The 27,708-nt window shown below is 51.6% G+C and overlaps 1 protein-coding gene across 2 annotated transcripts in view; it reads left to right on the plus strand.

The window, feature by feature from the left end:
- The window catches only part of RNF220 (ring finger protein 220), a 259,384-nt gene that overhangs the window by 195,722 nt on the left and 35,954 nt on the right, over positions 1 to 27,708 (plus strand). For both annotated transcript variants that reach the window (XM_010347444.3, XM_039473630.2), the window contains exon 3: positions 26,124 to 26,256. In XM_010347444.3, coding sequence (XP_010345746.1) covers positions 26,124 to 26,256 — 133 coding nt within the window. The remainder of the gene's footprint in view (positions 1 to 26,123; positions 26,257 to 27,708) is intronic.

Raw genomic sequence — 27,708 nt, forward strand, 5'->3', positions numbered from 1 at the left:
GGCAGTCCTGCCCTGCATCCCGGGCACCAGCACGGCCGGTAGGCGAGCTGTTCTTCAGGCCTTTCCCTTGGAGGATTCAGTCCTTAGCCCAGCGCGTTCAGCCTGGTGGATGTGGAGCGGCCGCCCTCTGAGCCAGATGCTTTTATTTCTTCTTTGCCTTTCCAATCCGTCTTGGGGAAAGTGGCCCCAATAAGGCAGCCCTTTCACTCTGAAACCTTTTTATGACTCCAACCATAATTAACTCGAGTAATAAAATTTTTCAAATCCAAATAGATATAATTAACATTTAATGCCCCTGGTTGGTGCTGGTAGCTGGGCCCATTAAGAGCACAGTATTGATTGAGAAGGTGAGCCAGGTGGGCCGGCTGCTGGGCCAGCGGGCAGAGGTGGCTGGAGCCTAGGGCTGCCTATGAGCAGGGCCCCAGCCCAGGTGTGAGGAGGGTGGCAGGTGGCCAAACGCCACCCCTACCTGGGGACCAGGGCATGACTACCCAGGCCAGGGTGGACTCCCTTCTGCCATCAGTTTCTGATGGCTCTCGCCGCTTCAGACGCTGAGATCTCAGGCCTCTCCTGCCATGAGTACTTCTCTACCAGCCCTCGCCCTGCCTGTCATGTGCCTGAGCCTGCCTCCTCTCCTAGAATTTATCAGGCTTCCCAGGACGAGGCTGTGTCTTCTCCCTGAGGGGCCCCCTGGCTTCTGGGCATGCCCCTTCCCACTATTCCTCCTGACTTGCCCTGCTCAGCTGTGTGCTGCAGGTTGAACTCTAAACCCGGCTGATCAGATGAGAAGCCGTATCTGTCTTCTAGACATGACTTATACCTCCCACCGAACTCTACTTCCCCAGGAGGCTGTATAGTGGGACAATGCCAGAAGCATTCATTGAATCCCAACCCTCCATTTCCCAGCTGTGTGACCTTAGGCAGGTCGCCATGCTTCTCTGAGCTCCAGTGTTCTTATCTGTGAAACAGGGATCACAAGAATATCTATCTCCCAAAGGTGGAGTCATAACAGTCTTGACCTCACTTAGGTTTCACGGGAGTCCTGGCTCATAAGAATCACTGTCTCCATTTCACATGGAAAACCCAGCTTCAGGAGGCAAAACCTTCATCCCCTGTGCCTCATATTTCTCTGTCTTTACCAATAGTTAAGTTTAATATATATTTACAAACAATACCTAAGTTGGGACTACAAATAATATGGTAGGTGCTCGTGGTCTGGAGGTAGACGGCAGGGAGAAGGAGCACACATGATCAGCTGGTTTAAGTTAAGGCTGCCTGGGAGGTGAGCAGGCTCTGGGCCCTGATGCAAATTAAGATGCAAAATGCTACAGGAAAAATGGGTGAAGGTCATGGACCCAAGGCAAAGCCAGATATGGGGACGGAGGTGCTGCCAGGGATGGACGGGGCGCAGTGGGGCTGATGTGTGTGGCTCTGTGGCAGTGTGGGTGCTGGCCCAGATATGCTCTTCAGAGAATGTATTTTCTGTGATGATCCCTGAGCCACAGAGCCGGCTGGTACCAGGATTCACAGGCGTGGTTTAGGACATCCCAACTTATCCACTCTGCGTGTTAGAAGGACTAGCCCTCCAGGCAGTCACCCACGTGAGGCCCTTTGGTGAGCTGGGCAGCCCAAGGAAAGTCCAGGGAGGGGCTGAAGTCCTTCCTCTGCCCAACTTCGCTTCTACTGTGTCCCCCTGCTCCCAAGCCTACGATCCTCGCTCCCCATGATCTCAGTCCTCTCCATCCTTCAGGGGCCTCCTCTCAGTGGAACTTTCCCAGCCTGCAGGAGCGCCGTGCAGGAGCTCTCAGAGCTCAACAGTGGCCTTGTACATAGGGCCCTGAATACATCCTGCTTTAGGATAGGTCTTGCATTGAACTAAACTTGGGTGAGTCTCTGCTGTCCGCGGTGTCCCTGTCCCCAGAGTGTTTGCCCCTGGCAGGCTCAGGGCTGTTCTGGTACCATCTCTGTTCTTCCAGCCCAGCTCCCTGCCCAGTGCTGTTACTGAGGAAGCCGTGGGCAGTGGATGCTGCTGACACCAGAGATGAAGAATAGGAAGCAGGGGGCCGGGAAGCATTCATTCGCCTTCTACTCTTTCATTCATTTGGCGTCACTCACTGCGCCAAGCCCTGCTGAAGAAATAGACAAGTAAAAGCATAATCACAATTAGGGAAGTCTTAGGGGCTAGAGGGTACACAGTCTAGCCAGACGCTTCTGATAGTACTGCCTCCTGGAAAAGTTAACCTTGAAGCTGAACTCTGGAAGATAGTTTCCCAGGCAGAGGGAACAACATGCCTAAACACCATGTGAGAAACCAAAAGAATTCAGCGGGACCAGGACAATGGTGCGCAAGGTGGGAAGCAGCAAGAGAGAAGGCTGGCAGGCCACCCATGGTCTACGCACAATGCCCTTGCAGGTCTTGCCGAGGAATCTAAGCCCTTCAAGCCCCGGAGGCAGTATGCCTTTGCAGTGGGACCTCAGGTGTCTTGCTCGACTTCTCTGAGTCTCGGTTTGATTCTTATGGAGTGAGGATAGGAATTCCAGCTATATCCACCATGTGTAAGGATCCCACTGCTTCCTGCTGGGCCAGTGCCCGGTTTATTAGGGTGTGGTTAGAGGCATGGCCAGAGCGTGTCCTTCTGCAAAGGAATATTCTAGTCACAAGCCACAACTTCCTGTGTAAATATTGAGGGGGCAACAACGTGGTCTATAAGTCCTTCCAGCTGGGAAATGCCCCCAGAAACAAGACCCATGGGAGGCCCCCCTGACCTTTAGAGCCTGGACCCTGTCACTCCTCTGTCGTCCTCCAGCCACACTAGCCCTGCTGGGCTGCCTCTCGGCCTTTGTCTTAATTTTCACAGCACTTTTCCTTCTCTTGCCATCTGACACTCCACACTTCCCTCCTCCAGGAAGCCCTCTCCACCTCCAAGCCCCGGCCTCCTCCTCCTCCTTACTCCTTCTCACTTCAGCCTCACGCTGGTGTCTTAGATACCCAAGCCATCCCCCATCCTGTGAGCCTCTGAGCCTGGGCCTCACTCCTTACTCTACACCCCTGGAGGACTGGCCCACATCTTTGAGGGTGTTCCAGGACTAAGTTTGGAAAAGGACATGATTAAAATGAAAGAGAGAAGGAAGGGGGAAACCGACCAACAGAAGAGGGAGAGAGGGTGGAGGGAAGGCGGTGCCTCGAGCAGACCCGGCCTCAGTTGCGATCTACTTCCCCTAATTCCTTCCTGCAACCCCACTCTATGCTTAGAGCTAAGAGCAGGAGAGCAAGGAGGTCTTGGCACCTTTCAGCTAGGGGGAGCTGGTGGTGGCAGGGTGGAGAGGCCCATTGCGCAGCTGGTAACAGGCTGTGCCTGGCCAGGCCTCCCAGCTGCCCCTCTGTCTCAGGCCATTATTGCACACAACATCCAGCCCATCCCCCTACGCAGCTGCCTTCCTCACGACACAGGCCTGTGTTGTCCTGTTGGCCACTGACCACTATGCCTGGGAAAGGGCCAGGCCTGCCTGGGAGGAGGAACTCGAGAGCCTGTGGGCAAAGCCTCCCCCAGGCTCCCCGGTTTGCAGCCTGGGCCCCCCGCACCCCTAGGCTCATAGCTGCTCCGAGATTTCCCCTGCAGGGCAGTAAGGCATGCTAGGAGCCACTCTGTGCAAGTCCCTGGGCTTCAAGTGGCCCACACTCCTCTCATTTATTTGTTACAGCAAGGGAGAGGTGAGTATCATCATCCTCAGTCTCTAGGTGAGGAAAAGACTCAGATGGGTCATAGCAGTTGCCCGAAGACACATGGCTAGCCAGGCCTGCAGGTGCTTTGAAGACCAGGTCTGTCTGACTCCAAAGCTCATGTTCCGCCCTCCCAGGCTCCTTGCCTAACTCCTGTTCCCTGCATCACCCAACCGCAGCCCTGGCATTCTGCCTACAATTGAGCCACCAGGACAGGACGCAGGGAGTGGGAGTAGAGGGGGATACCACGTAGTGAGGAATGAGAAGGATACAAGCCTGAGGAGAGAGGAAGGCGTTTTTGATGGGGGGATGGGCCCAGAGCTGCCCTGGTGTCTCTACCGCTCTCTCTTTTGTCACAGAAGCCCAGTAGGCAGCCACAGAGCAGATCCAGAAGCAGACCATACCCAATATTCTCTCCCAGTGCAGACCCAAGCCTGAGCCGGCCCGCAGGGATCCCACCAGTTTGTCTGGCAAAGCCCTTTTCCCTGCTCCATCCCATGCCCTAGACCCACAGAGGGCAGGGAAAGATTGACACATTTCCTGTCACAGCCCTGATAAGCTTTACTTTGGCCAGATGTTTTCAGTGTAGTAGTCAGAACACAGCATCAGACTACAGGAGCCCAAAGTTTCATTTTTAAGCTTACTACCAACAGGACTTCAGGCAATGTTCACCTTTCCCTAACTAAAGAAATTTTCCATATCTAAAGTTTCCATATCTAATATCACAAGATATCAATAATAATCACAGGCTAGGGCTGGTGCCTCATGCCTATAATCCCAGCATTTTGGGAGGCCAAGGCAGGAGGATTGCTTAAGCACAAGGGTCCAGGACCAGCCTGGGCAACAAAGTGAGAACCTGTCTCTACAAAAAATAAAAAATTACCCGGGCATGGTGGCACAAGCCTGTATCCCAGCTCCTCGGGAGGCTGAGGTGAGATGATCATTTGAGCTCGAGAGTTCAAGGGTTCAGCGAGCTAGTATCGTCACTGCACTCCAGCCTGGGTGACAGAGTGAGCCCCTGCCTCAAAAAAATTTTAATAATATAAAATAAAATAATTGCACTCCTAACCTAAAAATCACAAAATATCAGACTTAAAAGGGATAAACTTTTAGCTGGGCACGGTGGCTGTATGCCTCTCTTTCCTCAGTTATAAAACGGGGTTTAAATAGCACAGTGCTAGCTGGGCACAATGGCTCACACCTGTAACCCCAGCACTTTGGGGAGCCAAGGCACTGGTGAATCATTTGAGGTCAGGAGTTCGAGATTAGCCTGGTCAATGTGGTGAAACCCCACCTCTACTAAAAATACAAAAATTAGCCGGGTGTGCTGACATGCACCTGTAATCCCAGCTGCTCAGGAGGCCGAGGCAAGAGAAGCACTTGAGCCTGGGAGGCGGAGGTTTCAGTGAGCAGAGATGGTCCCACTGCACTCCAGCCTGGGCAACAGAGTGAGACCCTGTCTCAAAAAAAAAAAAAAAAAAAAAAAAAAACTGCGGGGTGCTTGATAAACTTACAGTCTAGCTTGAATAACCTACCACTCCTGCAGGAATCTACTTCTGCACTGCCCAGAAGGGCCAGGCAGTGGACAGAAATAGGAAGGAGGAAGGCCCCTAAGGGAAACTTCAATTTGAAAAAAAAGCTCTGGAGGGCACTTTGCCTGCCCCCTCCCTCCTTGTTACTTAATTCCCTCCTCCTCCTCCCTTCACTCCCCTTCACCTTCAATTGAGGCTGGTCTAATGGACACGCTTCCTCTCCACCTTCCCCACATCCCAGGAAGTAGAGCCCATCAGGCAGAGCAGAGCCACATGGGGTAAGGCAGGGACAGAACTCCTGTCCCCCCGACTGAATTGGCCTTGCAGGAAGAGTCTGGGGAATGCCTATTCTCAACTAGACTGCCAAATTGCTCTTTTCCTTAGTCTGGGGCAATGCCTGAGCTCCCTTGCTGAATCCTGTAAAAGCTTGATCCAGGCATGTGTCCCCAGACCCTAATGCCCCAGTGCCCTGGCTCAGGCTGGTATCCAGAAGAAAGTATGGCAGAGGACCAGGAAGATTATCAGAGAGGCTAAGGGGGCATTCGGTCTTGGAACAGTACTGAAGCAATGAATCGCCCATTGGGAACCAGGGTTAACTGGGGGAATTCGATTGGATTGAAGTTTATGACTTAGGTTAGGAGGTAGGGCTGGGTTGGCTCAAAGTACTGGGGTTAGGTTTACGTTCAGAGCTTCCTTAGAAACTGCCCAACTCATGCTGGTCTAGCTAAGCCCATCTCCAAAACAGAGGGGCTCTATCATAGGCACCCTTGGCCTCTGATTTGGGGCTTCATTTAAAGACACAGGAGTGCGGGTGAAGATTGGCTTTGGAAGGCAGCAGAGCCAGTGCCTCCCCACTGCGGAGCAGTTTAGTTAGGGCCTTGCTACTCAAGGAGCAGTCGCAGACCAGACCCGCACTGCTGCTGTCACCTAGGAGCTTGGTAGAAATGCAGAATCTGGGGATCCACTCTAGAGCAACTGTCAGAATCTGTGTTTCAGATGAACCTCTAAGTGTTCCATGGACACTTGAAAGTGTGCGAAGCCCTGGTGAAGGAAGGCCTGAGGTAGGGGTGGGAGGCCAAGAGGCACCCAGCACCTCAGCCGGCTCCGGGGCCCCTGCCTAACACCCCCTCCCAGTGCTGGAGCCACAGCGACACCTACTGGCCATGGGCACCAAGGCCGCCCCCTCCAGGACGCCCAAGCCCTGTGGTCCATCTGGCCCAGCCTGTCCTGCACCCTGAAGCTATCATTCCTGAGTTCTAGAAATCTGGCTCCCCCGGCCAGGCTAGGGAAGCAGGTACAGGATGGGCCAGGGCTCAGTGAAGAGTAAGGCTGTGTGCAGGCTCAGGCTCTGGAGCCTTGGTGTGAAGAAGGCAGGATCGATAAGCAGGTGTTTTCTCAGGAGCACGATGCTCAGGTCATACCCCCAGCCCTGGCGTTCTCTCCAGTCTCAGCAACACTGAGCACGTGTTTGTCTGCTGTCTTCACTGAAACCCTTAGCCAGAATGGACAGCGTCCCACTTCTCATTCCAACCAGCATCGAGTAGATGCCCTATGAGGAGCAAAGATTTTTGAACCTATGTCTAAACGACTCTTCTTGGAAATGGACTTTTAGGAAGAACAACAACTAAAAAGCAACTCAAGGAAGGGGAGCAGGTAGGATATTGATGGGATATTTCCAGCGTGGTATTGCTGGAGACTCCCATGAAATAATTCTAAGTCAAAAGGGGAGACTGAGGCCAAAAGGCAGAGAAGTAAAAAGATAGAGAAGAGGCTGGATGCTGTGGCTCACACCTGTAATCCCAGCACTTTGGAAGGCTGAGGCTGGTAGATTACCTGAGGTCAGGAGTTCGAGACCAGCCTGGCCAATATGGTGAAACCCTGTCTCTACTAAAAATAAAATAATTAGCTAGGTGTAGTGGTGCACACCTGTAATCCCAGCTACTCGGGAGGCTGAGGCAGGAGAATCACTTGAACCCAGGAGGCAGATGTTGCAGTGAGCCATCACGTCATTGCACTCCAGCCTAGGCGACAAGAGTAAAACTCAGTCTCAAAAAAGAAGAAAAAAAAAAAAAGGAAGGAAGCCGACCCACTTCCAAGGCAAGGCTCAGCTGACCCATCCCAAGGGACCTGGCTGGCCCAGGGAGAAGAGAAGGGCCTCTTTCTGGGCAGCAGTGAGCCCCCCGCCCCTGCATCATTCCCAAATCCGAGTTATTGCTGGATCCCCTCCCTCTAGTCTGCTCTCAACTATGAGGAGTTTGCCCAAGAACTAAATGAATGTGATTACCCACCAGTGTCTGCCATTAGCAGTGATTAGTTAAAACATCAGAGTCTAAACAGTCAATTGGTTCTAATAATTAATACTACGGCTCAGCTGTGATTGAGAGCGAACAACGGAGTGGGAGAGAGGGAGGGAGGAGGAGGGTAAGGGAGATGGTAAAAGAAGAGAGAAAGGGATTGGCAGACGAGCCGCAGCTCTGTGGCTACCGTGATCCACATGCCAGATGCTGTGCTACAGGGTGCATCTAGCTCCAAATCCTGTGCTCTTTCGAGACATTTGATGTAAGTTATATCACCAAGGCATCCTAACTACCCTGTTAGGCAAGTATAATTATTATCTCCTTTTTGTAAGAAAAAGGAGGCACAGGAAGGTAAAAGCTAGCAGATGCTCAGTAACAATTTGGTGAATTTGGTGAATGAATGGATAAATAAATGAATGAAGTAGCCATAACTGAAATTCAAACCCAAGTTAGCATGGCTCCAAAAACTTTGGGGGGAAAAGGGGTAAGGAGGGGAGAATTTGAAGAGACAAAGGAAAACAAGACAGAAAACGCACATCCTTCTCTGTCTCAACATACATACGCACGCCCTTCTCTCTCTCTTTCTCTCTCTCTCTCTCTCTCTCTCTCTCTCTCACACACACACACACACACACACACACACAAATACACACGAACCTCCCTCGCCTCCCTCTCTCACGCTGTGCCCCTCCCTTCCATCCACACCTCTCACGCTCGTTTCATACACAGCACATCTATCACGCACCCCTTTCTCTCATCCCCCCTCACACACGCACTCTTGCACACACACCATTTCGCACGAACGTCTCCGGATGGTTCCGGCACACATGCCCCTCTCTGTCTCCTACAAGCGTCTCACATGCACATATTCACCCCTCTCTCTGCCACACTTTTTTAACTTCTCCTTGCACACTTGGTTTTTCTCACACTTACATGGACCTCTTTCTCTTGTGTACACACCTCCTCTTCCCAGGGCCCTGATCTGTCTTCCTCAGTGCGACATCTCCAGTCTCAAAGAGTGTTTGGTGATTGAAATAAACATACAGCCCCCCAACTGTCTCCCCTACACCCCACCCATCTCTCTCTCTCTCTCTCTCTCTCCAACACAGGTGTACACTTTGGGATGTGTCCTGAAACCAGCCCCCTCATGCCCCCTGCCCACCGCCCCCGCAGGAGTCAGGCCTCCAGCTGTGGCCTCTCTCGCTAGGCTTGCTAATCTTTGAACTGTCCCCAGATCTGGAATGGCCGTGTGGCCTTTCCTGCCTGGTGATGGGGAGAGGGACACAGGGAGGGGCTAAGCCCACGGTCCTCAGTTATTCTGGAGCAAGTTCAGCTCCTCCCCACCCCTTCCCAGGTCATGAGCAGCAGCAGGAGCTGCAAGCGAGCAGGATGGCTGTGTGTGCATTGCTATTAATCACCCCTCCTGGTCCGCTAACGAGGCTAATGCGGTAAGTGACAATAGCCCATCTTGGTTCCTGATTTAGGGGCTCAGGACGGAAGCTGGGCTCCTGGGAGTGAAGACGTGAATTCTCCACGACACTAAACCTTCAAATAAATCTCCTCCAGTCAGAGAAGCCCAGGGCACTAAATCCCACACGCCGGTAATTGAAACCCTTAGAGCTTTCTTGGGTAGGGAAATTGCTGAGCGAGAGAGAGAAAGCACATAGCCCAGGGGTTCCGGGTGGGGCGTGGGCCCACAGAGAGGCCTGCAGAGGGCTCTGGGATGGGGGAGCCGCTGGGGACCCTCTAGGAGCACGTGGCTGTCTGTCCTGGTGTGCATGTCTGTCAGTGTTTCTAGCCATGGGATTTTGCTGTCTGGTTATGTTCACATGTTCGCTGCCCACCCATTTCCCACCAGGTCTATGAACACTTGATATTTTGGCAAGGAGAACAGTTCTGGAGCTTCTGTCTTTTGAGAGCTTTTCCACGTTGAAACCCTTAGGACCTCTGACTCTCACTGACCACGAAGCGAGGCTTCGTTTAAGCAAAGGACGTTTTCAGCATTGCCTCAATTGCCTTCCTTCCCCATTCCCACCTTTCTCACCCTCACACTTCCCTCACCCCATCTCTCTCTTTTTCCAGATATTCTCCTGCAGACCCTTCAGTCCCATTCACTTCATTCCTGAGTCATTCAACAGTTACTAACACCCACCCTATGCCAGACCCTATGCCTAGGGTCCTGAGTATTCCAGGACAAATCAGAGAATCTCCCTGCCCTCAAAAAGCTCAGAATCAGCTACTCTGGGAACACTGCCTAGCAGGTAGCCCTGCTCCACCAGGAGCAGCAAAAAAAAAAAAAAAAAATTAAATAAATAAAGAGCTCAGAATCTCCCAGACAAGACAGATGAATAAACAAATAATTGCAATATTATATGATGTATGCAATAATAGACGTTTAGACATATGCAGAACATAGCATGAAAAACAGAGTAATTAAGTATCGGGGAAGGCTTCAAAGAGGACGCATTATCTGAGTGTGGTCTTCAAGAATAAATAGGGTCACACCTGTAATCCCAAAAAGGGGAGGCCAAGGTGGACAGATTGCTTGAGCTCAGGAGTTCAAGACCAGCCTGGGCAACGTGACACAACCCCATCTCTACAAAAAGTTAGCTGGGTGTGGTGGTGTGTGCCTGTAGTCACAGCTACCTGGGAGGCTGAGGTAGGAGGATCACTGAGCCCAGCAGTGGAGACTCCAGTGAGCTGTGATTGTGCTACTGCACTCCAGCCTGGGCTGTGAAACCCAGTCTCAAATTAAAAAATATAAAATAAAGGAAGAGGCCGGGTGTGGTGGCTCATGCCTGTAATCCCAGAACTTTGGGAGGGCGGATCGCCTGAGCTCAGGAGCTCAAGACCAGCCTGGGCAACATGGTGAAACTTTGTCTCTACTAAAATACCAAAAGGTAACTGGGCGTGGCAGCATGCCCCTCTAGTCCCAGCTACTCAGGAGGCTGATGCAAGGGAATTGCTTAAACCCAGGAGGCAGAGGTTTCAGTGAGCCGAGATCCCACCACTGCTCTCCAGCCTGGGCAACGGAGTAAGACTCCGTCTCAAAAAATAAAAATAAAGGAGTAAATCAGTTCAAAGTTGCCCATGGGGAGATGATGGCATGAGCATGGGCATTACTGGCAGTGAGTACAGTAGGTGAAGAGCACATCTTCTCCAGCCAGAGCACACACTACCGCAAGATGGGATAAGAGGCTGGAGAGGGGCTTGTATGATAAAGAGTTCAGAATTTATGCTGTGGCTTTGGGAGCAGCTGAATGATAGGATCTATTTGTGTTTTAGGAAGATCCTTGTAACCGTAGGGATGGAATAGATTAGAGGGGAGAGAGATGTATTAGGAGACCTAAGAGGAGAGACTGAATATGAAGATGACTGAAGCAGGGCAATGGAGAAAAGAAGATGGTTCTGACCAGTAGTTAGGAGATAAAAACAGGTACGATGTCGACTTACTGGAGATAGGGACCAGAGTAAAGAGTAAGAGTCAAGATTGTCGGTTTAGGGAGGTCTGTGGATAGTGGTACCGCTCACTGAAACCAAAAGCCGGAGGAGGGCAGGTCTCCAGGAAGGTAAGTCCCATCTCAGACTTGCTGAGCTTAAAGAGCCTGTGGGACATCCAAGCAGAGAATCTTCTACGCAGTGTTGTATGTGGCTCAGCTTGGAAATACAGGCTGAGGGAATGAAACCAGAGTTTCAGAGATCACACACAGTGTGGAGAGAGGGAGAAGTGAATGTGACAAGGGCAATAGCTAACATCAGAGGCAGTAGAATAGCACAGTTCAGAGCATGCATGGGGCTGCGGTATTACTAAGTCTCACACTGCCACTTACCTCGTTACCCTGGGCAAGCTAAGAACTTCTCTATGTCTCTCTTTCCTCAGTTATAAAAGAGGGATTAAATAGCACAGCGCGAGCCGGGCACAGTGGCTCACGCCTATAATCCCAGCACTCTGGGAGACTGAGGCAGGCAGATCACCTGAGGTCAGGAGTTCGAGACCAGCCTGGCTAACATGGTGAAACCCCGTCTTTACTAATAATACAAAAATTAGCCAAGTATGGTGGTGCATGCCTATAATCCCAGCTACTCAGGAGGCTGAGGCAGAAGAATCACCTGAACCTGGGAGGCAGAGGTTGCAGTGAGCCAAGATCGCGCCATCGCACTCCAGCCTGGGCAACAAGAGTGAGACTCTGTCTCAAAAGAAAAAAAAAGTGCTGTTCTTGGCACCAATAAGCATTTCATTAGTGTTACCACTTCCCTTCTTCCTCATCCCTTCAACAAGTACTTAGCTGTCACACTTCAGCTTGTGTCTCTTCCTCGGGGAAGCCTGTCTGGATTTCTCTAGACAAGGCAAATCTCCATATTACAGGCTCCCCTAGCACTGTCGACCTCTTTTTGGCACAATTGCAATTTTACAATTGTACGTGTATTTCATTGCATCTGTTCTCTCACTAGACTGTGAGCTCCATAAGGACATGGATCGCATTGTATCCCTAGACCCTGGTATATTGCCTAGCGCATGGAAGGCACTCAACAAATATTTATTGGACTAATAAATATAACTGGATTATCTATTGTGGATGATCACCATGGACCTGATTGAGAGCAGTTTCCACAGAATGGTGGGGATGAAACTCAGGCCGCGATGAGTTAAGAAGTGGTTGGGAGGTAAAAGAGTACAGACAGCAAGCAAGAGTCTTTGGAGCATTTTAGGTGAGAAGAGAAGGGGGATAAAAGGCCATTAGTAAGCCGGGCGCGGTGGCTCAAGCCTGTAATCCCAGCACTTTGGGAGGCCGAGGCGGGTGGATCACGAGGTCAAGAGATCGAGACCATCCCGGTCAACATGGTGAAACCCCGTCTCTACTAAAATACAAAAAATTAGCTGGGCATGGTGGCGCGTGCCTGTAATCCCAGCTCCTCAGGAGGCTGAGGCAGGAGAATTGCCTGAACCCAGGAGGCGGAGGTTGCGGTGAGCCGAGATCGCGCCATTGCACTCCAGCCTGGGTAACAAGAGCAAAACTCCGTCTCAAAAAAAAAAAAAAAAAAAAAAAAAAAAGGCCATTAGTAAAAAGGCTTTGTATGGAAGAGAGAGTTGGGTTGTTGGTGTTGCGGTAATACGGGAGAGGCTCGGGAGTTTATACATTGATGGAGGGAAGCATGAGGAAGGGAAGGAGAAGATGCAGTAGAAAGGGGGAACTTGACAGCTTTCCTAGGGAACATAGGCAGGATTGGGATCAAAGCCCAGGAGAAGTGATTAGACTAAAGTAGGAAGATGCCTCTTCCACTGAAACTGGAGAAAGCAAGGAGGGGATTGTAGATCCACAAGCTGAGGAAGTTCAAATTCATGCCTAAGGACTAAATTTCAGAGTGAAGGAGGGAGCAAGGCCACCTAGTAGAGAGAGGGGGACAGGAGATGGAGAGGCGGCTTAAGATAGTAAAATATTATTGAATTGTCTCTGTGGGAAAGAGGAGACAGCTGACCAAGAGCATGGAAAAGGATTGCTTAGTGGTGCTGAGATTGGAAACTGTGAATTTTTATTGGCACATATCTGCGTGGTTTTGTGATTTTCCCCAGCTGTGCTTAGCCGCCTGTGTGTCTGAGACAAAAAGGAGAATAGTTGGGTTGTGGAGAAGGCAAAGGAAGTGAGAGGTTGAGTGTGTTGGCAAGATGGTGTTGAAGGCGCACCAAGGGGCCTGGGCTAGCATCCGTGAGTACGTGGTGCCTTGGGAGTTGGGAGAACGGTAGAGGGAGGAGCAGGTTTAATGGGCACAAGGCCTTGAGAAGTCTTGGGGGAGAGGGAGTTCCATCACAGGTTCTATTTAGGTTGATGACAAGGATGTCCAGGAGGAAGTCTAGTACAGGAAAAACGTAACAGGAGCTGAAGAGGTCAGGACAGTGACGGGCTCGGGGAAGAGAAGCCAGTGTGAACGTCCTCGGTGACTGTAGAGAATAGCAGGTAACTGGCCGGGCGTGGTGACTCATGCCTGTAATCCCAGCACTTTGGGAGGCTGAGGCAGGTGGATCACCTGAGGTCAGGAGTTCAAGACCAGCCTATCTAACATGGTGAAACCCAGTCTCTATTAAAAAAAAAAAAAAAAAAAAAGTGGCCGGGCACGGTGGCGCAAGCCTGTAATCCCAGCACTTTGGGAGGCCGAGGCGGGTGGATCACGAGGTCAAGAGATCGAGACCAACCCGGTCAACATGGTAAAACCCCGTCTCTACTAAAAATACAAAAAAATCAGCTGGGCATGGTGGCACGTGCCTGTAATCCCAGCTACTCAGGAGGCTGAGGTAGGAGAATTGCCTGAACCCAGGAGGCGGAGGTTGCGGTGAGCCGAGATCGCGCCATTGCACTCCAGCCTGGGTAACAAGAGCAAAACTTCATCTCAAAAAAAAAAAAGAGAGAGAGAGAGAGAGAATAGTAGGCAACTGGCAAGGTGGGCTGTAGTGTGGCACTTGACCTCAAAGAGTCCGAGGGTGAAGAAGCAATTAGCTGGAAGACACTGAGCCCACCTCCTGGCCAGAGAAGCATGGAGTTGGGAGAATAAACAGCTTGCACTGGAGAGGACTGCAAGGGAGTGGCATCTCCAGGTTCCGGGGAAAGTGAATAGAGGAAGTAAAGGGAGCATCTAGAGACTGCAGATGGAGAGGAGTTTATTGGCATGGTCCCCTGTCCCAGAGGTCACGCTGGGAAGGTGGTCAAGAGACATCAGTTGGAGCCACCTCCACCACCACACCACCGCCCTCTGTCAACCGCATCCCGCCCAGGACTGTCTGCATCTCTAGCCTTTCTTCCCCAACTTGATGTCTCTCCTCTGGCACCGACTCCCGCCTCCACCCCCCACACACATATCGCTCGTCTCATCCATGCTTCCATTCCTCTTCTTCCCACACCCCTCCTTACTTCTCCCCTCCCCAGACCCTTCCCCTGCCCTGCCCCACCCCATCCGGCCTGAGTGAGCAGGAACCCCTGCACCTTCATTTCTCAGGTCACTGCTTGGCTAATGGGCTATTAATTTGCTCAATCGTCCCCTGTGAGGCAAACTCAATTTCTGCCAGCCAGTCGTCCCTCCCTGTCGACAGCGTGATTGATTGGAGGAACAGCTGTCACCACCCGGCTGCCTGCTCCCTGCCTCCTTCTCTCTGAGTCCACACCACCCCTCCTCCTCGGGCCGCCGCCCTGCGCCCACAGAGGCAGCACACCCCTGCCACCTGCCCAAGGATCTGTCGCCAGCAATGAAAAATGACAGAAATATTTAAGGACAAATAAGGTTTCCCAACGCAATTGAAAATGATTACAGGCAGCTACAGATGGGGCCAATCTGATGCGCAGCAGCAAATCAAATCGAATTTCCTTATCGGCGTATTATTTTAGGCGTTATCTGGCACGTTGATGCAGTTATCAATTCAATTTCAGCCGCCGGTCCGCTGTTTACTGTCTCGCCTTTGCTGGGAAAAGGTAAACATGCTCAGCCCAGCAAATTAATTTCTGGCTGAAGCCAGAGGCTGCAAAGAACTGCTACCCAGGACCCACGGCCCCCACCTTGGCCCTGGGCTACAGTGGGCCAGGCCAGGGCCTGGGGCAGGCCAGAGCTTGCCCAGGGAGCAGAAGCCCCACTATTAGCCTGCCCCAGTCTGGCCCCAGACCCAAGCAGGATTCAGAGCTCCTGGGAGGCTGAGGTGACCGTTGTTGGCTCCACCGCTGCTGCCAGGGAGAGGTGAAGGTCTCCCATTAATTCCCAGCTAAAAATGACAAATTCATCTTGGACGACAATTAAATGAAGTCAGTAATTGATGCTAATTGATCTCCAGATGCGAGGGCTCCCCTCAGCCTTAGCAGCACGTGGCTGGCTGCTCACTCTCCCCACCCAGCCCTTCTCTTCCTCTACCTCCCTCTGCTGCTCTCGTAGTCCTTGTTCCCTCCCTGGGGCTCTGGGGCTCTTAACCCCTCAGGTCTGAGGGAGGCAGCTGGCCTGGGATGTGCTAGCAGGCAGCGCCTGAGGCCAGGCAGCTGGCCCACTGCCCATTCAGCCCTGCAGCCACTTGTAATCGGTGCCCCACAGTCCACCCATCAGCCCGGGAAGCAGGTAACACTGCCCTCCTTGGCGGCTCAGGATTTATTGCCCACAGCTGCGGAGGTTCCCACTTCATTTTTATAAGCCCATCGTCAGAACCAGCAGGGGGTAAAGCACATTTGAAGTTACTTTCCTTTTAACAGTACAGTCTTAGCATTTTGGCTGCATGGCAAGGAAGGCATGGGAGGGAGTGAGGTGTGTGGGCATGCTAGGGAGAATAGGGATAGGGGGTCCACACCTGAACACATGCGTAGGTGCTCAGGTGTTCGTCTAAATGCAAAAAAATACCCACACTGTGTGAGCACCTGTGTGTGCCAGCGCCAGCACAAGCATGTGTGTGCTGACACTTGAGAGGATGCATGTGCAGGTCCACATGTGGATATTTTCCATAATCAGGCCCTGGCTGCAGTCTGTGAAGCCTAACCCTGGGGAAGTCTGGGAGGCCCTGCCTGCCCCACCCACCACTGGCCCAACCCAGCCCAGCCCCAGGAGCTGTCTGGAAGTTATTAGCTAAAGAAGGAGGGAAACGGAATCATAGCTCCACAAGAAGAGAGAGGCTACAGTTATGTTTGAAATAGCTACGGTCAGGGCTGTGAGACAGCTGTGGCCCCTGAAGCCCCATCAGTCTCTGAACAGGCTGGCTGGTGCCTTTGGCCAGAGCAAAGGCTCATGGGAACAAGGGCTTAGCTTCCGTGATCAAGACTCAGCGAGCTTGCTTGTGCCTTGGCCTGGAGCCTCTGGCTCCAGCTCGAGCTCCAGTCTGAGCCTAAAACTGTCCACAGACTGACCTCACCTGGCTGCTTGCAGGCGAGGCCACCCAGGAGCCATGTCTGGCTCAATCCAGGCACCCTCTATTGCTAGAGACAGCAAATAGCATGCATCACAATAGGAGTCAGGCTCTTGTACCTGGAACTGGCAGGAGGCCATGTGGAATGGGCAGTGCCAATCTGAACTTCTGCTGGCAGAATGGAGGAAGAAGGGAAGATGGCAAGGGCATACAGGCATGAATGTTTCACACCTGTGTATCATTTCTAGGTATGTGTGTCACATGTAAGGAACCTGATGCTGTGTGAGAGGGTCTATGCATGTCTTATAGAAAGAAGAGGAGCAGATAAAGAAAAGCAGATATAGAAGGATAGATGACCCGACTAGACCAGAGTCAGGGTGGGACAAGGAATCAGAGAAAATCCCTATGGCTTCTCCCAGCTGATATCTGCCTCTTTGGGGATTTAGCAAGGTCAGCGATCACTTATTCATTAATTCAAACTATTTATTGCTTTCTACTATTACTATGACTATTCTCTCACTTTGGGCTATGCCCTCTACTAGATGCTGGGGCTATAGCAGGGAACAAGTTAATTTTTGCCCTCAATAAATTTACGATCTAAAGAAGGTGATAGGATTATAACAGGCAGTAATAACACTGTGACAAGTGCTGTGATAGAAGTAGCAAAAGAGGCTTGGGGAACATAGAGGAGACCCCCAATATAGTCTGGGGGAGTCCGGGAAGGCCACATGGAAGAAGGAACCCTAGGTTGAATCCTAAAGGATGAGGAAGAGTTAGCCAGCTTGAGCAGTGAGCCCTTATCCTATCCTTATTGGTTGTTTAGCAAGCCCAAAGCAGAAATAAATAGGCCAATTGGGTTCCAAGTGCCCCTGGAACTGCTGAAAATGTCACCTCTGCCCCATGAGCAGCAGCCACTACCCTGGGGTCCGGGCAAGAGGGTGCACAGCTGTTCCCAGGACATCCTTGGGCACCAGAAGAAAGCATGGGCCACAGCTAAACACTTATCTCTCCCCTGCCCGCCCTACCCCCACCTCCTCAACCAGGGATGCCTATTAATCCTGACAAATGATGACTTACGAACATGTAATGCAAACTGATTCATCATACATTCAAATCCGCCGCCCCGCCCCAGCGGGAGGCCCCAGCCAGACAAGTGTATTACACGGATAATGTATTTGACGTATTAATAAAACCAGCCGCATTGCTCTGGCCCGGAGACTGGGGAATGCCAATATACGATGACAGATCACATATTGATGAAATCCAGATGTTTGGAATCATAGTCTTGGGGCCTTGTTCATATTGACTGAGGGTAAAAAATGCCGTCTGTCAGCATGTTAACTCTTCCTGTCCCATACTCAGCAGAGGCGCCAATCATGGTTTTAAGAGAAGGAGGAAGGGAATGAGTGAGGGGAGAGCAGATGAGTAATTAGGTGGTTTGGATGGATGACAGGTGGATGAAGTGGAGGGTAGATGGTTGTGCTGTGGATAAGATGAGTCGATGGGACACTTTTCATGCCTATGTTCTTGACCTCTCAACAGCATGTGACCTTACTGATGGCAGTAGAGTCCTTGGAAAAACTCTTCCTTTCTAGGCGTCAATGACATCACACTTTCCTCGTTTCGTTCTGCCTCTTGCTTTTCCTTCTTAGTCCTTAATGCCTTAAACGTCCCCTAACTGCCATGGTTCTGTTCCAGACACTCATCCAAGTGGATTCTCTCTCCCTAGGTGATCTTGCCTGCTCTGAACTTTATTCCCATATTTATTCAATAAATATTTGTTGGGTATTTACCATATGCCAGACATTGTTCCAGGCACAGAGGATACAGTGGCAAGCTTCGGTTCTCTCTGTCAGTGTCTCCCGGGTCTATAACTCTAGCTCTGGCTCACATACAGTGGTGCCTACTCAGCATTTTCATGTGGATGTCTAGCAGTTCCTCAAACTCAGTACATCCAAAACTCAACTCATTTTCTTCCTCACCAAGCCTGCTGCTCCTCCTCCCATTCCATAAGTCAGTAAATGGTCTACCACCTAGCAGCTGCTCAAGCCAGAAACCTTGGAGTCATCCTTAACTCCTTTCTGTCCCTTAACTTCCAGGTCCAATCCATCTGCCTCTATTCATCTCCAGCATCATGCTAGAGCAAGCCACCGTCACCTCTCACCTGAACTAGCGAGACAACCTAAACAGCCTTCCTACACTTGCTCTTGCCCCCTTAGACCACTGGCTACTTTGCAGTTAGAATCATCTTTTTAAAATGCAAGTCGGATACATCATTGCGCTGTTTAAAACTCTCTGATGGCTTCGCACTGCATGTTAAAAAAAAAAAAAAAAAAATCACTAATGCAATTTAACAGTCTTCCAGGAGGGCCGGGCGCGGTGGCTCATGCCTGTAATCCCAGCACTTTGGGAGGCCAGGGCGGGTGGATCACGAGGTCAAAAGATCGAGACCATCCTGGTCAACATGGTGAAACCCTGTCTCTACTAAAAAAAAAAAATACAAAAATTAGCTGGGCATGGCGGCGTGTACCTGTAATCCCAGCTACTCAGGAGGCTGAGGCAGGAGAATTGCCTGAACCCAGGAGGCGGAGGTTGCGGTGAGCCGAGATTGTGCCATTGCACTCCAGCCTGGGTAACAAGAGCAAAACTCCGTCTCAAAAAAAAAAAAAAATACAGTCTTCCAGGATGGTCGGGCGCGGTGGCTCATGCCTGTAATCCCAGCACTTTGAGAGGCCAAGGGGAGCGGACCACACTAGGGGTCGCTGTAGTACAGATGCCAGACAATAACAGACAATCTGTGTCCTCAGGGAGCTTAGGGCCTAACAATGGATGGAAACATGAAGCGATTATCCCGAGGGGTCTTAGGAAAAGAACAGTACATGGGGCCGGTGTGGTGGCTGAAACCTGTAATCCCAGCACTTCAAGAGGTCGAGGTGGGAGGATTGCTTAAGGTCAGGAGTTCGAGACCATCCTGGCCAACATGATGAAACGCCGTCTCCACTAAAAACACAAAAATTAGGTGGGCATGGTGTCACCTGCCTGTAATCTCAGCTACTCGGGAGGCTGAGGCAGGAGAATTGCTTGAATCGGGACCCGGGAGGCAGAGGTTGCAGTGAGCCAAGATGGCACCACTGCACTCCAGACGGGGCTACAGAGCGAGACTCTGTCTCAAAAAAAATAAAATAAAATTTAAAAAGTCCCCCAGGATGTGGCCTGTCTCTCATCATACCTCAACACTGCTCCCCTCACTCTCTCTGCTCCAGCCACACTGGGTTTTTTCTGATTCCTCACTTAGGCTGTTTCCCCTCTGTACCTTCAAACATGCCATTTTACATCTAGAGCACCACTTCTCCCAATCACCGCTTGACTGGTTCCCACACATCCTTCAGCCTTCACTGAATGTCACTTCCTTCACCTTCCAGACCAGATGATATACTCCCCTAGTTCCATGCACCTTAAAACAAAAAAAAAAAGCTTCAAATTCCTGGGCTCAAGTGATCCTCCTGCCTTAGCTTCCTAAGTAACTGGGACTACAGGCACATGCCACCACAACTGGCTAATTTTTTTTATTTTTGTGTAGAGATGAGGTCTAACCATGTTGCCCAGGCTGGTCTCCAACTCCTGACCTTAAGCAGTCCTCCCACCTCAGCCTCTCGAATTGCTGGGATTACAGGTTTGAGCCACCACACCGGCTCCATGTACTTTTCTTTTCCTAAGACCACTCGGGATAATTGCTTCATGTTTCCATCCATAGTTAGGTCCTAAGCTCCCTGAGGGCAGAGATTGTGCCCGTCATGGTCATTATTGTCTGGCAGCTGTACTACAGCGACCCCTAGTGGGCATCCAGTAAACATCTGTGGAGTCCTAGGTGAGTGGCTAGGTAGGTAGGTAGCTGGGTATTGTTCAGGTCTGGAATCAGACAGACCTGGATTTAAATCCCTGCTCTGAACTTTGTAGCTCTGTCACCACATGAACCCCATTTTCCTCATCAGTGTGATAGAGACAGTAACACCTTCCTCGAAAGATCGCTGTAAGGATTCAATGAGATAAAGTACGTGTAGTATTGACCTACAGCCAACTATGTAATGATACTTGATAGACAGTCGTTATTATTAAAAATGGACAGATAATGGATGGATGATAGGTGGAGGGACAGATGGATACACTGACATAAGCCAATAAACAGATATATGGGTAATGATGGATAGGAAGAAGGAACTCCATGGGGGCGAGAGGGGCCAGGGCCTGAGCACCTGCTGAGTGGTGATAGATCTGGATCATAGAAGGGACGAAGGCAAGGCAGGGCGGGTGTCAGGATGGGGCAGATACAGGCACAAACAACAAACTTCGCTAGTGTGTCCTCCCTTTTACACAGCCCTGATTTCACTGGATCTTCACAGAAGTCCTGGGAGTTACGTATCATTATCCCCATTTCACACAAGGAGAAATAAGCTCAATGACGTTAAGTGGTTTGCCAAGATCACACAACAGGCAAGAGGCAGCTCTGTTGAATTCTGTTGACGTTTCTCTTTCTCGGTCACTAGGAAATGGAAGCCCTTCCACTGCAGGGGTAAGGATAGGACACACGTGTACACATGAACACACACATACACCCGTATATATACTCTTTTTTTTTTTTTTTTTTTGAGACGGAGTTTCGCCCTTGTTACCCAGGCTGGAGTGCAATGGCGCGATCTCGGCTCACCGCAACCTCCGCCTCCTGGGCTCAGGCAATTCTCCTGCCTCAGCCTCCTGAGTAGCTGGGATTACAGGCACGTGCCACCATGCCCAGCTAATTTTTTGCACTTTTAGTAGAGACGGGGTTTCACCATGTTGACCAGGATGGTCTCAATCTCTCGACCTCGTGATCCACCCGCCTCGGCCTCCCAAAGTGCTGGGATTACAGGATTGAGCCACCGCGCCCGGCGCCCGTATATATACTCTTAAAAGTCCCAGCCTCCAGGGCCTTCTGTCATTAGGTCACCGTCACCCTCATTTCAACCCTCCTCATCCCTATCAGACACCAGGCAGTCAAGCCGTGCCTTCTGTGGTCTGCAGAGAAAAGGTAATAGAGATGAGATTTGTTGCTTGGACAAGCAGAGAGGTGAGAGTGGAACTCTCATGCAACAGAACTGGGACAAAGCCAAACAGGACAAGCCAGAGAGGCCATCACACAGTGGGGAGCTGCAAGGCCAGATGAGGGTTAGTGGCCAAGGAGGGGAGGGCTTTCCCTTTGAACAAGACCCCCAGCCTCTAAATGTCCAGTTCTGCAGCAGGCTTTGCTGTGGAAGATGGCCGGGAAGGAGAGGGCTGTGCCAGCCCTTGAGTTGCCTGTTCCCAACGGTCAACAATTGCCAACAGAGGGGGGCAGCAGAGGGCTGATCTAGGACCCTGGGTACCTGAGGCCTTGTTCCAGGCAAGAGGGCTGGACTGGCTGGAGCCTGGCCCAAGCTAGGAAGAAGGCTGCCTTGGCATGACCTCTCCTCTCCTCCTCAACAGGCCTGTCCTTCGCAGCTTGCCATCAGTCACTCCCTGTTGGGAGCCTCACTGTTGTCCAGTAGGAAAGGTATTATAGCGGCTCAGCCAGGAAAAGGGACCCTCTGGAGGTCATACAACTAGGGAGCCTCCAGGCCAGGACTTGATTGCCCTGCCTCCCGACCCCTGCCTCTCCAGAGTCGTCTCTCTGCTCTTGGAGCTGGAGTTGCCCCGTGTAAGGCTGAGGATAGGGTCAGGGCGCCTCCCCTCCCTGCCCTCCTCCTGCTTGTGGGGATACCTGCGGCAGGCAGAGAAGTGGAGGTGGCAGGCACTCCGCAGCTGGGGTGGTGGGGAGGGAGGTGCGGTAATGAATGTGGACGGGAGGCGGAATGAGCGATCCATCTTTGCATGGGAGGGGAGGGGCTGCGGGCGTTCCCCCCACACACTCACACACTCAATCAGGCGCTGTCAGACCTCCGGCCGCCTGGCATTTTGGTGAAGAATCTCTCAGCTAAAAATTGTTGTCAGTCCCATTTCCTCGTTATCAGTGCAAGGGCTGAGGCAGCGCCCGGGGATTAGCAGGAACGGCAAGCGCCCGCACCCGCCATCCTCTGCAGATAACACCAGGCCTCCCGCCTCACCTCCCCCATTCATCATCTTTAGCACTGACAGTCCATCCCGTCCCTGGCCCCATCCCCATCCCCTTGTGCTTCCATCTCCCCACTGTGCTGCTCAACCCGGCTCCTGACCTCCTGAGAAAGTGAGGCCTCCTCCCACCTGTGGCAAAAGGGCTTGGCCGGCTTTCAGGGCTGGGGGGTGGCACGGGCTGGAGAGAGGAACACCGGAGAGGATGCCTGCTGACAGCCTCCCTCTGTGGGTTCAGTGTGCCCACCTGTGGTGCTGCCAGCAGTACTGGAGAAGGGATTCCTGCATCCAATGGGCAGCTGGACAAAGGATTCCAGGGGTCTCGCCAGCCTGAAATAGACTTCCAGATTCTGGGAGCTATGGAAAGGAAGAGCCAGAGGATGCTTCCTCCCAAGCCTAGGAGGAGTATGGGGTTGAGGGCTTCATTTCCACCCCAGCAGGACCACAGCCCCCTCCTCTTGGCCATCCCCAGCGGTTTTATGGCCCGTTTTATGGCCACTGTAATGGCCCAGGTCAAAAGCTTCAGGGAGCTGTATTCTGGGAATTATGCAAACGAGGAGCAGGCCCAGGGCCAGAGTATGGATTTTGTCATTAAACCCGGGCAGGCCATGTCGTTAGTGCAGTAAAACCCACGTCATGACCACAGGTCTCAATATAAAATTATAGAGAACACAGCGGGGGAGGGGACGCAGGGGGCCCATGGCCATGCTGACACCTGCCACTCTAACCCCTGAGAAAACGGGGGTGGGATGGAGGGCAGAGGCTGCAGGGTCCCTCCACTGATCCCTGCCAGTGCTGTTCCTGAAGCTGGGAGCCAGGAAGAAGGCCTATTGTCCTGATAGGGAAACTGAGGCCAAGCTGAGAAAAGTAGAATGTCCCTGTGAACAAAGCAGAGGAACTGAGTACAGGTAGGTGGGAATGCTGACGCCTGGTCCCCAGGCTTGGAGTGAGAAATCTGGGCTCCAGAAAGCCCTAAGAGCCAGACTTGGTGTCCCAGGCTAACAGGGGCTGAACCCCGATACTTCGAGCTCAGCTCAGACCCCATGTCTGGGATCCACCTCTTTCTCCATTCTCCTATCTTACCATTGCTCCCTTCATATCCCAGCCCCTGCCTCAATTATCTGTTCCAACAACCTTGTCAACTCCCTTACTCCTCGTGCCTCCTACTGAGTGTCACCTCGCCCACAGATCCTGCCAACCTTGCTGGCCCCTTTCCACCCTCCCACGAATCTTTCATGTCCTCCTCATAGTTACCAGCATTGACTGCAGTCACTGGCTCTCTTTTTGACTTTCCTACTGATTTGTGTTCTCCTCGAAGCCAGGGATGCATCATACTTATCTCTGAGCTCTAGTTTCCCTGGAATAATACCTGACAGAATCATTGTTAAATGTTTGCTGAGTGAATAAGTAAATGAAATAAGGAGATCGAAAGCCAAGTAAAAGGACTGTGTCCTGTTCTGAGCCTCAATTTCCCTAGCTGTAAAATAAAGATAATGGCCTGGAGAATGTCTAGGGTCTTGTTCACCTCCGAGATTCTCTGGCTAAGTGAAGATGGGGACAGAGCAGAGACTGGACTCCTCATCTCCTACCTCCAGACCAGGGCCACATCTGCTCAGCTGTTCCCTGAGCATCTGAGGCACAGCTACCGATCAGCAGGACTTCCTCCCCTCCTCAGAGACCTTGCCACACAGACTGGAGCCTCCCGGATGGAGGGAGCTGCGGTCCCAGCCTGCGAAGGTTGTCTGGCTTCTAGCATGTCTGCTCTTCAGGCCCACCTTTCTTCTCCCTCTTTCTCTTTTCCTCCCTCTTGCTTCATCATGGAGCATCTAGGCTATGCCAGGCCTGCTATAAATTGTCTATAAATATAAAGATAAATAAGAAATGGTCTATCCCACAAGGAACTCACAACTTATTCATTACCTCATTCATTTGCCTGGTATACTTCCAAGGTACAGCTTAAATTTCACTTCTTCGGTTAAGCCTTCTCTTTTTTCCAGTCCTCAAAACACACACCCAGAATGAATTGCACCTTCCTTTGAGCCCTCAGATGACTCTCCCTGGGCATCCAGGGGAGCCATAATCATCCTCAGTCTTTTGTCAAAGGGAGGTGGGTTCTGTGTTCAGCCTGAACCTGAGGCTTCCTCAAGTACAAGGTTGCTAGAATTCGCTAGACATCTAGGTAAATTTGAATTCTAGAAAAATGATAAGTAGCTTTTAGCACAAGTTGTCCCATGTAATACTTGGGACATACTTACACTAAAAAAATTTCATTATCTGAAATGGAACTGGGTATCCTGTGTGGAGTCTGGCAGCCCTACTTAGGCAACCATCTTGCTCATCACCGGCATGGCCTTTACCTCTCAAAAGCTGATTTTGACCCCTTCCAAGCACCAGTGAAAAGAAGAAGAAGGAAGGAAGATCTGGGCTCAAGCTAAAGTCCTTTGTGCAGTCAAAGCATCCATGAATACACAAGGATATTTCTAGACTAGTAGAGCTCCTCAATCCCACACCTGTAAGCAGAGGCTACAGAGCATTGCATGTCCCCATGAGTGACAAGGGAGGGGTTTAAACATCCCAGCCGGCCAGGCGCAGTGGCTCATGCCTGTAATCCTAGCACTTTGGGAGGCCAAGATGAAAGGATCACTTGAGGCCAGGGTTCAAGAACAGCCTGGTCAACATAGTGACACCCCCATCTCTGTAAAATAAATAAATAAGGCCAGGCACAGTGGCTCACGCCTGTAATCCCAGCACTTTGGGAGACCAAGGCAGGCAGATGGCTTGAGGCCAGGAGTTTGAGACCAGACTGGCCAACATGATGAAACCCCATCTCTACAAAAAATACAGAAATTAGTCCAGCATGGTGGTGCATGCCTGTAATCCCAGCTACTCAGGAGGCTGAGGCAGGAGAATCACTTGAACCCGGGAGGCAGAGGTTGCAGTGAGCCAAGATCATGCCACGGCCCTCCAGCCTGGGCAACAGAGCAAGACTCTGTCTCTAATTAATTAATTTTTTTTTTTTTTTTTTTTTTGGAGACGGAGTTTCGCTCTTGTTACCCAGGCTGGAGTGCAATGGCGCGATCTCGGCTCACCGCAACCTCCGCCTCCTGGGTTCAGGCAATTCTCCTGCCTCAGCCTCCTGAGGAGCTGGGATTACAGGCACGCGCCACCATGCCCAGCTAATGTTTTGTATTTTTAGTAGAGACGGGGTTTCACCATGTTGACCAGGATGGTCTCGATCTCTTGACCTTGTGATCCACCCGCCTCGGCCTCCCAAAGTGCTGGGATTACAGGCTTGAGCCACGGCGCCCGGCCCCAATTAATTAATTTTTAAAAGAAAATAATAGACATCCCGTGGCGGGGCAGGTATGTCCTAATAAATTTCTGAGCGGGTGGCTGGCTGAGGAAGTATCGTTCATGGCCACAGCCTCTGGAGCTGCAAGGAGGGGGGGTGCTCCTGGGCTCTGAAACCCTCAGACCCCTCCTCTTCTTCGCCCTAGAGGGCAGCAGCAGGCTTGGGTTTGAGGACTGGGATGCTGGATCTGCTCCTGGACTAGCCCAGCTTATGCGTCTGTCTGTTCTTCTCCCCTCACCAGGTAAGAAGAAAGCAGCGGCGCTGTTTGACAGCCAGGCCCCGATCTGCCCCATCTGCCAGGTCCTGCTGAGGCCCAGCGAGCTGCAGGAGCACATGGAGCAGGAACTGGAGCAGCTGGCCCAACTGCCCTCGAGGTAAGCCACCTGCTGGGGAGCCTGCCTGCTGGAGGAGTCCACTCAGGGTTCTGGCCACCAGATCCCACACCCCAGTCCCTCGGGAGAAGACAGGACCCTGCCACCCTTCTCCACAACTCCGTTTCAATCCTCAGATCCTTCCACTGAATGGAGCCGCCATCTTCTTCTTGATCTATTTTTGGAGATGGGAGGAGAGTGACCCCTCAGGCCCCGGCCTCAAAGGAAAACACAGAGGAGCTAGACAGGGGATGAGCCACTGCCACAGGTCCAGCACTGCCATGTTGAGCCTCAGAGCAGAATAAAAGAAGCAGGTCCCCTGGCAGGCCCCTCACAAGTACAGCCTGGTCCTTCTTCCAGGGCAGTGGGCTACCTTCTCTATGAATCTCAGTGTCTGAAAGATGATAATCTTGAGAATGTGCTCAGGTGTGTTCCCCACTGTTGCACCCACCTCACCCCCAGCCTCCCTCCCTTTTCCCTGCCTGGAGGATTGCGCTGAGCCTCCTCAAAGGCCTGCTGGAGGAGCCAGTTTATCAAAAACAGTAGAGGAGAGGTATGACAAATTACCTAAATCTCAGCAGTTTAAAGCCACCATTTCATTGTGCTCCTGGAATCTGTGGGGTCAGGAATTCAGACAGGGCACATAGGAGATGGCTAACATCTGCTCCATGATGTCTGGAGCCTTAGCTGGGAAGACTTGTTGGCTGGGAGCGGGGTCATGTGGAGGCTGCTTCCCTCACATTGCTGGGGGTTGATGCTGGATGTCAGCTGGGACCTCAGCTGAGGCTGGAATCAAAGCACCTGCACAGGGCTTCTCCACGTGGCCTGGGCTTCTTTATAGCCTGCCCATCTCAGGGCAGTTGGACTTCTTGCGTGGCAGCTTTGGGGTCTAAAAGCAAATGTTTCAGCCAATGAGATGGAAGCTGGATCACCTTTTATAACTCAGCCTCAAAGACACTGAATCTCACTTCCCCTGGATTCTATCAACTGAGGCAGTATTAGACCACCCAGAATTCAAGGGGAGGGGGACATATGCCTCCCTTTTGATGGGAGGACTGGCAAGTTCAAATTGTAGAATCACATATGTAGAATGGAAGATAATGGTTGCAACCATCTTTGGAAAATATAATCTGCTACCGAGGGACCGCTTGCTCCGCTCCTCCCAGCCCCACCCCTTATTCAGTTCAAGTCATCAGACTTGACTGATCCTCCTTCCTCCTGCCTTCTCACTGAATCTCCATGCAGAGTGCAGGGGATCCCACAGTGAATCAGAATGATCCCTGCCCTTGGAAGTTCATAGCATGAGGGTAAGGAGGGTTGGGCAGCAGAAACCCGGAGGGACAGAGACTGCTATTCACGAAGAACTGGAGCCGCGGGGTGTCAAGGAGGCACCAAACCCAGCACAGAGCACCGAAGGCTTCCTCAGGAAGGTGAGGCCTGAGCTGAATTAGGAAG

The sequence above is a fragment of the Saimiri boliviensis genome, chromosome 11 (assembly GCF_048565385.1).
Source record: "Saimiri boliviensis isolate mSaiBol1 chromosome 11, mSaiBol1.pri, whole genome shotgun sequence".
Classification (NCBI taxonomy): Eukaryota; Metazoa; Chordata; class Mammalia; order Primates; family Cebidae; genus Saimiri; species Saimiri boliviensis.